General features: G+C 42.6%; 1 protein-coding gene and 1 long non-coding RNA gene across 12 annotated transcripts in view; one reads left to right on the top strand and one right to left on the bottom strand.

The window, feature by feature from the left end:
• Positions 1-6,557, bottom strand: part of ENTPD5 (ectonucleoside triphosphate diphosphohydrolase 5 (inactive)) — a 28,168-nt gene extending 21,611 nt beyond the window's left edge. For 2 of the 11 annotated variants that reach the window (XR_008437669.1, XM_053981092.1), the window contains exons 1-2: positions 1,299-1,540; positions 920-1,197 (exon numbers count right to left, since the gene is read on the bottom strand). Coding sequence is in view for 10 of the 11 variants with exons in the window: in XM_053981092.1 (XP_053837067.1) it covers positions 920-1,197; positions 1,299-1,330 (310 nt within the window). In the remaining variant the exon portion in view is untranslated. The other 9 variants (XM_053981097.1, XM_053981094.1, XM_053981098.1 and 6 more) reach the window with 9 other exon arrangements.
• A 377-nt stretch (positions 6,558-6,934) lies between these two features.
• Positions 6,935-11,584, top strand: LOC128808819 (uncharacterized). Its single transcript, XR_008437543.1, has 3 exons — positions 6,935-8,003; positions 9,480-9,526; positions 11,495-11,584. It is a non-coding gene; the product is annotated as an uncharacterized LOC128808819 (long non-coding RNA).
• The last annotated feature ends 535 nt before the right edge of the window (positions 11,585-12,119 follow it).

Genomic DNA, 12,119 nt, shown 5'->3' with positions numbered 1-12,119 from the left:
ATGCAGCATAACTGTTGCCTATTCTTAATAAATTTCTTTCCCTTACTGTCCTTAAGCTAATTGTGAAATACTAGTGCATATTAAGACACACACCATCAATTCCCAATTAGGTGATTCATCCAACTCAGATAGAACAGAGATGACTGTGCTCAAGTACTTGGCTGAGAAGCCAAACAAGTTTGACCACTGCTCCCAGAGCAGTCTGGGTGTAGAAGCTATCCCTGAGTATTGCATATTGCAAGCCATGCTGAGTCCAACAGAACTGGACCTTGTACCAGTCCTTCCAAACTATGGATGAAGTCATGCAAAGACACAATTACTATGTCCCAGCAACCAGTCTTCAACCTTTGCAAACCTGCTGGCTCACTGTACCCAAGCTACTTCATCCTCCTGAATCCTGTCACACATGCAGCCAAAATTGGGCACCTCTTTACCATGTGAGCACCAGATACACTGGAGTGTGTTGCATCTCAGCACACTTCTCCTGGAAATGGCTCAGACCTTCAGTAGTTAATAACTCTAATTTTCTGATTTTAATTTGCTACAAAATGGGACATAAACATATGCAGAATCCAAGCATTTCTTGATAAAATTTAAGGTAACATGCAACCTGACAAAACCAGCATAAGTATCTTTTCATCTCAATGAGATATTCCTTTTAAGCAGCTGCATAGATGAAAATGTTTGAAAATTTAGAATTCTCCAGTATACCCAGATTTGTATCTCTGAGACTCAAAAGACCTATAAAAAAGGCATTTACACAGCAAAACACCATGACAAATGGACAATAAACACCTGCAGGAGGACCATTTGAAGGACAAACTGTAGAAATCTTCAGCTGCTCCCAAATGCCGAGCTGGCAAAAAACAAAACTCTTTTGAGAAGTTGGAACCTAAGTCAACATACATGGGGGTCTTACCTGGGCTCTTCTGCACAAAGGTGTAAATATGAATACGGGTTCCAGTGCTTCCTGCGTCAAACATGATGCCATAAAAAGTGTTTGCTTTGGCATTTATAGGGCACATATCAGGTGGAAAGAAATCCTGAAACCACATTTCCCTGTTTGAATGTGAAAGAACAAAGGGCAAAAAGGAAAATGCCAACGCCATAAGGATGGGAAGTCTGGAAGATGCCATCTTGCCAGGACCCCTTGAGGCTGTCAAGCATGTATCAGCAATCACAGGGCTGCAGAAGGTCCTGGAGAGTTAAAAAAAAAAAAAAAAGAGGAAATTACCAAGAGCTCTCTCCTTTAAAACTCTGTTAGGAAAGAAAACAAAGAAATCATTCTGTACACATACATTCTCCCTTTAGGTGCTTTCCAACACCTCATCCAAAAAGAGTTGTTTTATTGCACTTAGTGCTACAATTACATCTAACTAATTTGTTCTTTAAGATAAAGGTTTCTCCATTTCCCAAGCATAGAAGAGATGGGGTAATTTGCTTTCCAGTATTTCTAGTTTTGACTTTTATACAATTTCCTTTTCTTATCTGTCTTGCAGATTTTCAACATTCAGAGTTTCCAGTACCTCCTCCCAAAAGCCTAAATATTATCTGAAAATAAGCACTGCCAGAGGGGAACTCTGGGCAGAACCATTTTACCATTTACACACTTGAGATGCTGTGGCAGAACACAAGTGTTATTCAGAGTCACAAACAAAGAGAATTTCATCTCAGGCTAAGAACAGCTGCTGGGAGAGATTAGGACACAGAGAGAATGAAGGCATATCCTTCCAGCAGCATCTCCATCCCCAGGAAAAGCCTGAGCTGCATCAGAGGGGCTGAACTGAAGTGCACCTGAGCTCTGCCGCTCAGTATTTTTTCATATTTTTCTTTTCTGTCTTTTTGGTTTGGTTTTTATTTTTAGAATTACAAACAACAACAAAATCATAGCAAAACCCACACACTCTCACAAACCTAAAGCAGTTGCCCCAAACACTCAGGTTGCTTACAGTGCTTCTAACAACAGTTTCACATGCCAAAGTCCCAAAGCTGTGTTATACAGTATTGGATATCAATATACAACTACACCGTCCCTTAACACCTATCCTTTTGAATGTATTTTTCCTAAGATATGCTAATAAAAGACATGGGCACAGAAATCATGGGGTGCCCAGGTAAAAAGGAGGAGAACATACAGGCATCTTTAAGAGCAGAAAAGAGCAGGTGGCCAGATGTCCCACCATATGCAGTATCGCCTGCACCAACCTACACACAGAGCACTCTGCATACAGAAGGTGCAAACAGCTCCTTATCACTTCCCAGACACTTGGTAACACATGCATCCACCCACAGCACGGCATATTCTACTTTATACGGCTGTTCATCAGCTCTGCCCGAGACCCCTGCCCACTGCTTGCTCTTACATTTGACTGTCTTTTAGCAATCTGCTCAGCCCCACCATGTTCATTCTCTTGAAATCTTTACTTGCTGTCTCTACCCTACATGAATATAAGTAATTCTTAAACCCTCTCCTTTCCTTTCTACGTGAGTTTGCTATAGCCTCTATTTCCTCACACCTTTCTCCCACGCCCAAAAAGCTCACTTATACTCCACTACCTTTTATCCCAGATTCAGCCCTTGTAAGATTTTTATTATTTCCTTTCTTCACCTTTGTCCCCAGTTACAGCAAAGGGAGATTAACTTTTACCCATTCCCAGCAAAAAACATCCCATTCCTCAGGCATCTCTCTAACTCACTCCAGCATTCTGCTATGTCTAGAGCCACAAAACACACAGCCCACTGCAGACGGGTAACCTCACCTGTCTGCTGTGACCTTTATTTTTATCCTCCCCTTTCAAACAAATGCAGAGATGTGGGCAGAAGCAGAGACCCCTGATCCTCTCTGCCTTAGAAGCACACTCTGAAAAGAAGTGACCACAATTCCACTAGCAGACAACAGCCCTGGCCAGTGTCTGTGACAGATCAACTCCAACTGCAGTAATTTCTAAAAGTATACACATTTTATGTGGAAAGGAGTAAATAAGTAGCTCTGTAATGAAGTGCTCCTCCTGTAGAGGCTTGATGAGAAGTGCCAAGCAGTTTTGGCAGTTTTGTAGCAATGGATTTGTACTAAGATGCAGCTGGCATTACCCAGGTTTGCTTCATCAACAGCACAGGGGGCCACTGAAAATCCAAGCAGCTGTGCTGTTTTAACAGAACCTGAGGTGCATTAGTGAGAGCCACCTTCCAGCAGGTTCAAAAAGGTGTTCTTACCCTCATGCAATGTAAGGATTTTGTTTAATGAACTATCACAAATACAACCCAAGCACCTGTCTTAAGAACAAACTCCAGAGTCCTATTACAAACAGCACATGTGACAGTTATGTAAGCCTCAGAATCTCTGATGATCCGAAAATATCTGAGCCACTGCCATCATTAACTCATACTTTCCTTACCAGACCTACGAGAACCTTAGTCTCACATAAAATTCTCTCACAAAGCTTCTCTTCTCTATCCCTTCTCAGATATCCACCACCATTTTTTTGTTTTCTACATTTCTCCTGACTTTTTTTCTTTCCCCTTTTATACTTCTAAGGACAAATAAAACCCCAAAAAAACTCAACAAACTCATAACCAATCATCATGGGATTTTATTTTTCCTCTCCCTCATTAAGAATGAAAAACACATACTGAGCCCCTTCAATGACTGGTGAAGTCCATTTAATCAAGCACACTAGCAAATCAATGTCCACAAGAAGAATGACAACAGATGAGAGTAAGAAATCAGAGACAAAAGAGAGAAATCAGCAGAGCATAACAGAAATGGAAATGGAAAAAGAATTTGGAATGACAGAATCGAACGTATGGAAGAAAAAATTCAGGGTAGAAATAGACAAGACAGAAGTTACTGAGAAGGAAAAATATTTTCAAAACAGTTCCTCTCAAACAACTTAAAAGTCCTAGCTGGTATCAGAACTCAACAGGGTGGAGAAAATGAACAATAAACAGAAAGGCAAAAATGGGGTAATTGTTATGTGAGCACAAGCTTATTAATGCAATCAAAGAGTTCAGCAAGGTAAAGCCTACAGTTCCCCATCAACGGGCTCAGTTACTGTGTTTCAAAAGGAGCAGTAATACTAATCAGCATTGACCATGAACATGTTAGGCACACACCTGAAGCAGGATGGAAGAAACAGCTATTCCACTCCAGGGATTCCTAATGAAATCCACCTTCAGAGCACCATGGCAAGAGACAGTGCGCCAGCACTTCTTCACCTTCGCTGTCGGATAACAGCAGTGGACTATGTATCAGGCAAGTTATAAGGTCATCGAGGCACATCAAATACCAATCGAGTTGTTTTATTCAAATTTGAGTTTATCATTACTCAATACAAGCAGGGAAACATGCTTATATAACTACACAGGATGAATTTCAAGAAGTTGAAAGTTAACTTGAGATCGAGTTAGTAAAACATTTACACAAACACTACAGTTGACCTCAACATCCCTGAGGCCTGAGCCAGCAAAACAGGACAGAACACTCATTTCCCAATGAGAGAAACACATGTAAACGTCATCTGTACACAGCAGATTTTAGGTACTAAATGAAAAAGCTGAAGTACATCCAGTATAAAAAATCTGGGAGCTATGCAAACTGTATGATCCAAAAATACTGGGATGTTGCATAGAGACTTCCAAGACTGAAAACATGAATAAGAAGGAAAAAAAAAAAACCCAACCAAAGTCGCCCTAAACAACAAAAGTAAAAACTATACCATAATAATAACCTTAACACAGCAAAACACAACCTTAGAGCTCACCATACACAGAAACACCAGTAATTTTCAAGACAAGAAATATTCAATACTTGACTATTTCTGACAAAATAACACACAAAACACAAACCACATAATAGAGACATCTCTCTGTAAAAAGGAATGTGATCTGAGGGGAGGGAGAAGCAGTGTATCAGAGATACACAAGAATTTCACTTCTGTTTCCTAACATAATATTGGGAAATATTTGGAGATACACAACAATATTAAAAAATAATTATAAATATTAATTATATAACTACAGGCAAATATTTTCCAAAAGTAACTATTTTAGGAAACAAATAAAATTACATAATTCAATTAATATTCTTCCATGCTGAAGCACACCCAAAATCATTCAGAATGGAAAGTCTTCTGTGCTAAAGCAGTAACAAAATCTATTTTCCAGATGAGCAGCTCTTATGATCACAAAATCTATTTCCCAGATGAGAGCTTTAACACTTAACACTCAAGACTAAATAAATACTTTTAAACCCTTTTTTCCCCAGGAAAAAAAAAAAAGTAATTACATTTTTTTCTGGAGTTACTTTTAGCTATTGAAAAAAAAATAGCTTTCTTGGATTGTTTTGACAAAAACTTAAGCTTCTTAAAAGCACACTGTTTAGAAGACACAATAGAAGGAACAACTGAATTCAAAGGCAGAATTTCCCAGTATGTCCATAAAAATAATGGCACAGTATTCTTTGTGCACATATATTTATGGTAAAATTCTGGCTCTAGAGCTTTAAACTCCAGGGGAAAAAAGTAGAACCAACTCACAAGCATGCGTTATCGGACGTTTCAATCTTTCTTCCCCCGTACTGAGGCTCCAAATACACATTATTTATTTATTCACATTTCTGGCCAAGTGAGTTTTCAATTTTCCTTTTAATTAGCCCAGGGCAGCTTTTCCAGGAAACCGCTACACTGCGGTGTGGGCACCCCTGCAGAGCGACGAACGCGCACTCCAGCGGGGTCTGTAACGGCACCTTTTCCCGGCACAGCTGGTATTCCTGGAAAACAGAGCTCGGCTGCCGACAGGCTCGGGGCGCTGAGGGCTTCTGCCCGCATGCCAGGCTGGGAGCGCTCCGGCGCTGACTCCCGCAGCCGCTCCCGGGACTGCCCGGGACACGGCGCCTCAGGGCCCCGCCGGACCGCGCCGCCGCTGGGGCTGCCGGCTCCGTCCCTGCCGCGCATCCCGGCGCCAGCGCGTCCTGCCTTGCTCCATTTCCCACAGCTGCGACCTAAACCCTCGCCCTGGGCACGCCCGAAAACCTTCCCTACCTTCCTTCCCTCTCCCCTGGTAAAAGCCCCCCGCGGTCCTCCCTGTGCCCCGGCGGGGAGCGCGGCCCGGGACTCCGCAGCTCTTCCCGGAGCCGGCAGCGGTGGCGCTCGGCAGGAACACCCGCAGAAACGCCCGTCCCCTCCTCACCGGCCGGCCAGCGCTATCACTCGACCGGGACGGGGCGTCCTCCCGCCCGCCCCCGGGGATAACGGAGACGCCGGCGCAGCTTTCCCTTTTCTCCCGCCGCCTGCCCGGCCTCGCACCCAGCGCAGCGCCCTCCCGGGGCGCCGGGAGCGAGCACGGCTCGGGGTGGTTCACCCAGCCCGGGAGCGGCGGGACGGCGGCCGCCCCGCGCGCGCTCCCGATCCCGGCGCCGTTGGCACCGGACTGGGGGGGGGAGAGGGGGAACGGCGGGCGCGCGGTGTCCATGGCAGCGCGCGGACGCTGCCGCGCCCCTCCCCCCGCCCCCGCCGGCTGCGCGCGCTCACCGGCCGCTCGCGGCGCCGCATCCCGCCGGCCCCGCGCGCCGCGTCACCGCTCGCCCACGTGACGCGCCGCCCGTCGCGGGAGTTGCGCGTGGCGGGCGCGCGCCGCCCGACCTCCGCGGGAACGCGCGTCTCTCCCGCCGGGCCCCGGACACCGCTCCCGGCGCGGAGCCACCGGCGGCGCGGCTCCCGACGGCGGGGCCGGCGCTGCCGGCGGGCGCGGCCGGGACGGCGCGAGCTCCCCGCAGGCAGCGCCCGTCCCGCCGGGGCCGCGGTGTGGGGCGGCAGCGCCCCCCGCGGGCGGGAAGGCGCGAAGCGAGCCGGGCCGCCGGGACGAGCCCCGTGCCGTGCCCGCCTGCCGCCCGCTCCTTCCCGCGGGAGCCCGGCGGCCGCGGGAGAGACCGCCGGACACCGGAGCGAACCCGGCGGAGGGGCGCGGCGGTGGTCGGGGCCTCCAGCAGGCGATGGCCAAGGGGAGGCTGAAGCGCTTGTTCAGCTCGAAAACAGAGAAAGCTGGGAGCGAATCTGCTGCTCCTTGGGGGAGGTTTTAGAGAAAACGGAGCCAAACCCACAACACAATGAAAAAGAAGCTCTATGCTGTGCTCCCATCTGCTCTATCACCGATTCTTTGACTTTACCCCTATTCTTACTTTTCTAAATCCAAGCACCAAGCAAACCCCTTTTACAGTTAGAAAAAAAAAATCTGAAAATGGAAACGAAAATTAAACTATTTTAACATCCTATTTATTGAATAAGAAGATACAAAGCTCTGATCCCCAGACATTGATGAGGTCAGTTGGTAGGAAGCTATTTTCTTGCTCATGTGCCAGTGCTTGCTTTCAGCCTATGTAGTATAAAAGACCTTACTTGGACTTCTTCCAGATGGCCAATTTTCTTTCTGTATCTGTCACTTTTTCTCCTTTTCTAAACTTCCTCAGCACTGCACCACCATCTGTAGCACAGCCCAGACAGCTGCAGTATAAACACTGGAAATGGCCTTACAGAGCATGACCAGAAAATCTGTGAGAGAGACAGAAAACTCAGCACCAACCAAGTATGGTGGAGATCCATAAACTGCAGCAACTACTAGAAATGAAGGATTGAGAGATGGACTGAGTGAAGAACATAGCCGAGAATATCTTAAATGAGGGGACTGTGGTGGAAAGATTCTGTATAGATGCTCTGTGATGTGACTCAGGAGATCATATCCAGTAGAAAGCATTAAAAGAAAAAGGCCCAAACTGCCTATAACAAAAAAATATGGAGGTGTGTACAGCGAAGAAGCAATTTCCCCAAATCAAAACATTCAAAAGCAACAAAAATGCCATAAATAATGTGCACAGTGACCTAGAGGAAGCACATAACTGCTACTGCTATGGAAACATTGAAAACTAGTGTCCATCTTCCTAGATAGACACCTAAAAAATCCTTTGCATGATAATATTTTTTGGATTTCGAAGGCTTACGGAGACTTCTGTGGTGAGAATAACTGTATGAGTTGCAGTATCCTATAAATTAGCAATGACTTTGTGGGAACCTAATTTCAACTAGGTTATCACTTTTTGATCATTATTTCTATAGATTAAACTAAAGGTAAACTCAAAAGAGTTATTTGCATTTTCTACCATGTAATGTGGAATTTGATAGAGAACTTCCAGTACAGATGTGCTTCTGTAGTTTCATTTTAATAATTATTATTGCTTCTTTTTTGTTTTATAAGCATTACTTTTTCTGGCATTCGTCTTTTGCTTTTTACTCACTCCAGTGAGCTAACAGTGAAGCCTAAAAAATTACAATTAAGGTGCTAACAGCTCTTTACTATATTGCTGATCATTTAAACAGAAATATACAGTAGATGGCAAATCCAGCCTGTTTTTACTGGTTTCCCACATCTCAGAAGCCTCTGCTTTGCATTGTGCTTTCAAGGCTGGTTTCCTCAAGCTTTCTAATAATCTAAAAATTAATTACAGGAAATGGATTCTGACATATTGAAGACAGGATCACATGCAATGCAGTACTGATTGACAGGATTACATTTTATAGCGAATAAAACAAAATCTCAGATTTACAAGTGTATCTCAGAATTTCTGTTAGGATGCAGTTTAAATTAAATTAGAGCTACACATGCTGCAGTAGGCAGGATTTCAGGTCTCTAGCCTCGTGCTAGACATCTGTACCTACCAACTGCAGCAGTGTCTGAGCACTTGGATTTTAAGCCATAGAGTTAAGGTCCCCCATAGCTGAAGCTTTCATACATCCTTGGTGAGAGATTAACATGATCCTAAACCCCAGAAAAATGTTTGTTTAGTATGGATTGGCTACTGAATAACTTGGTGACACACAGTCAGTTGGAATGCTTTGTTCAGATTATCTCAAAAATGATACAGCAGAAACACTCCCTGAAAAACCAGGTGTGAAATTTGTAATTGAGGTCTAAGGAATCTTCTCCCCTGGAGAAGAAGGGAGAGACTGGAACTGAGAGAGAAAATTGTGTCTTGACCCTTTGATGTATGAACAGGAGAGACAAGGAAAGGACAAAGTATTTGAAACTAGTTAATGTTCGTACAAGGCCTCTCCTTCCCAGTATTTATCATAAAGCCACTAACAGAACAGAAGTCAGTGGGTTTGTTCTATTTAGTTTAGGGAGCCATAGATTTAGAAATTGAAAACACAACACTGTGTGCTTACATTTATTTTTTAAATTTATGTGCTATGAAAAGCTGAATAAGAGCAATGCAAAGCTAGAATTTTAAACCTGTTTTACACATACAGAATCCATGAATGATATGCCTTTGAAATTTTCTTCTTATACATTGGTCTTTTCCATGTTTTTCGGGGGAAAAAAAGTTTGAAAAACTGGATATCAGTAAGTTGACATGAAAAAAAAAACATGTTTTGGAATTGCTTTTTGTCCAAATGAATGGGACAAATCATGGTAATCTTTTGTTTCTTCAGTAGGTGGATACTGAACTGGGCTGGTCACTCCAGGTCACAGGATTCCAGTAAATTCTGAATCTAACATAAGAATCTAACTGTGTGGCTTGGTGTGAGGTACTTTAACATTTTGAAAAAGTTGGTATACTATATATTGATTTTGTACATGCACTAGACTATACTGTTAGATCTTTGTGTATCAAGAAAAACAAGTGGAAATAAATTTTGATCCTGCTGAGGTCAAGAATAGAAGTCAGGAGAATTAGCTTTGCTCAGTGCCGTGGGATTTATTTTGTTCAGTCATTAATGAATCCCTATCCATCTTTACCAAACAAGTAAATAATATCTATTGTGACAGTAGCACTCCCCAGGTATATTTCCCTATAAGAGTATTGTAAAGCAAACTTCCCAGTATTAAAAAGTACAAATATCTGCAGCCAGATTATGAAAAGTTTACTCACTCTATGGTTCATTGCTGCCTGCATAAGAAATGTGGGAGCATGACTTTAGAGATACCTAAAATATGTCTTACACTGGAAATTCAAAATTCAAGAAGAATTAAGTACATTACAAGCTGTAAATTGGGACATAAGGTTATAGTAGTGTATTTATATGCACGTGAATGTGTGACAAAAGTGAGGAATTTTTTTTTAATTTTAAAATTTGTTTTTGTGTTGATCTTTCAGCAGCAGGCATTTAGACACAGTTCTCATGGAAAAAAATCTCATGACCTCCTAAAGCCCTCTCTTATTGAAAAGCAGGCTTATGTTTTCTAGAGGATGCTCTTGTGAAAGTCCATGATCATACAAGGAGATGCATTTTCAGCTAGCACAATGAGTTGATTAAAAAGGCAGAATCTATGCAGCTGGTGTTGCATTCAGTATAGAATCATAGAGGGTGGACCATGATGAAGACTCATATGCCTGATTTTCAGATACCAACTCAGATACAACTTTATTGCTAATTATAACACTCCACAGCAAACAGTGTCAGCTTACCTGGAGGAATAGGTAGGGTGGGGTTCTGGCATGCACAGCTTGTCAGACATGAGGCAGTCAAGCACACGAGCCAAAATGTAATACTCAGACATCAAATTAGATAAAGTTCGTAAGCAGGAGCCCTGGAGGCATTTATACACAAAGATATAGAAAGATGTGAGACACTTCCTTTGGAAAGGCAAGCTGCCACTTTCCAAAATGGACATGGAAGTGGATTGGAGTCTTTTACTTGACACAGACAGGAAAAAAAACCCTGTGAGTGGAATTCACAGGGCCAAATTCTCAGAGGTGGTTAAGCCACTTTAAAACAATTTTTGGACTTATGTGTATTAAATAGTTTTCAGAATCTAGATTTCAGTGCTTTCTGAGCAAGAAACTGTTTTTAATAGTCTTCAAAGGGTTGACTATGAAATTGTATTTTAATAGTCTAAAGAAATTCATTATGAGATACTTTAGACTATACTTTTGTATAACATAGCAGATACATTATTTAGCTTATTTTTATGTCAAATATTAAATAAAAAGGAGAATAAACAGATGAGTGGAAAGCAGTAACAGCAGTGAGATGTGAGATGAGGCAGGTAAATTACAATCAAATAGCATCTGCAGCTTGATCTAAAAAAGGCAGTTCATTATTAAAAAAGGGAGTTCATTATTAGAAAAGTAACACACAAGATTTGTATTTCTAGTTCAATTATTTAAAACTATCTGTGTAAAAATGCTGTTGGAAATGTGGATAATTAGAAAAGATGTTTGCACACAAATGAAAAGATCATACAGGTGTGTAGAAGACATCTGGAGAAAGTGCAGGAATAGCCCTGCACTCCCTTCCTCAGGGAGCAGGTAACCCTGATAATAGACTGCTTTTGTTACAAGAGAAGATGGATTTTAGAATTTCTAAAAGAAGCATACAATGGGTTTTAATAGGACAACAACAAAGTCAGAATAGCAATGCTGATTAGGGAGAAAATGAAGGCATTTTGAAAGTAAATGACTGTAGACAGTATTAGAGGCTCTTAATTACTATTTCTTTCCTAGGTGCTTGAATGAATGCCAATGTCTTAATAGTGACTTATCTAGAATATTTTACACCTTTGCAACACAGAAGATGCTTCTTCCAACCTAATATTTATTACACAGCAGGCCACATGATCAGATTCATCCTCTTCTGCAGTGATCTTTCCACATGTTCAGATGTTAACAGCACAGACCAAGTAAGGCAGCTATATACTTTCCATGAACAGCAGCCAGCAATTAGCAACTCATCTGCACTTTTCATTTTGAAAGTTAGCTTCTGAGTAAGGCTGTGAATTCTAGATCCCGTCTGCTGCACTGCTGCCTTGACTCTGTATTTTAAATCCATCTGAAATATACTTATTTTTCTCATTCTTAAAGACCTCATTTTTTCCCAAGCCAGGAGCTTGTAAGACCCTGTACAAAACACTAGCATTTGGACTAGTCGTTAGAACTATGTGTATAAAGTGTTGGTCTAACTTGGTGAAGATGTCTGTGATCAAATTATGTGTACATGGAAACAGAAACAAGGAATTCCTTGAAATGCTGTGCGAGGAAACTGGTACAGAGGTCCCTGAAATACTGTAAAAGACAAATGTATACATGGGTTACAGGAGTTGCAGACCATCTCCTGTGAAGAGGGGAATAA

Source organism: Vidua macroura, chromosome 6, assembly GCF_024509145.1.
Source record: "Vidua macroura isolate BioBank_ID:100142 chromosome 6, ASM2450914v1, whole genome shotgun sequence".
NCBI classification, from domain to species: domain Eukaryota; kingdom Metazoa; phylum Chordata; class Aves; order Passeriformes; family Viduidae; genus Vidua; species Vidua macroura.
The sequence above is the reverse complement of the archived record's forward strand: the minus strand, read 5'-3'. Positions and strand labels throughout refer to the sequence as shown.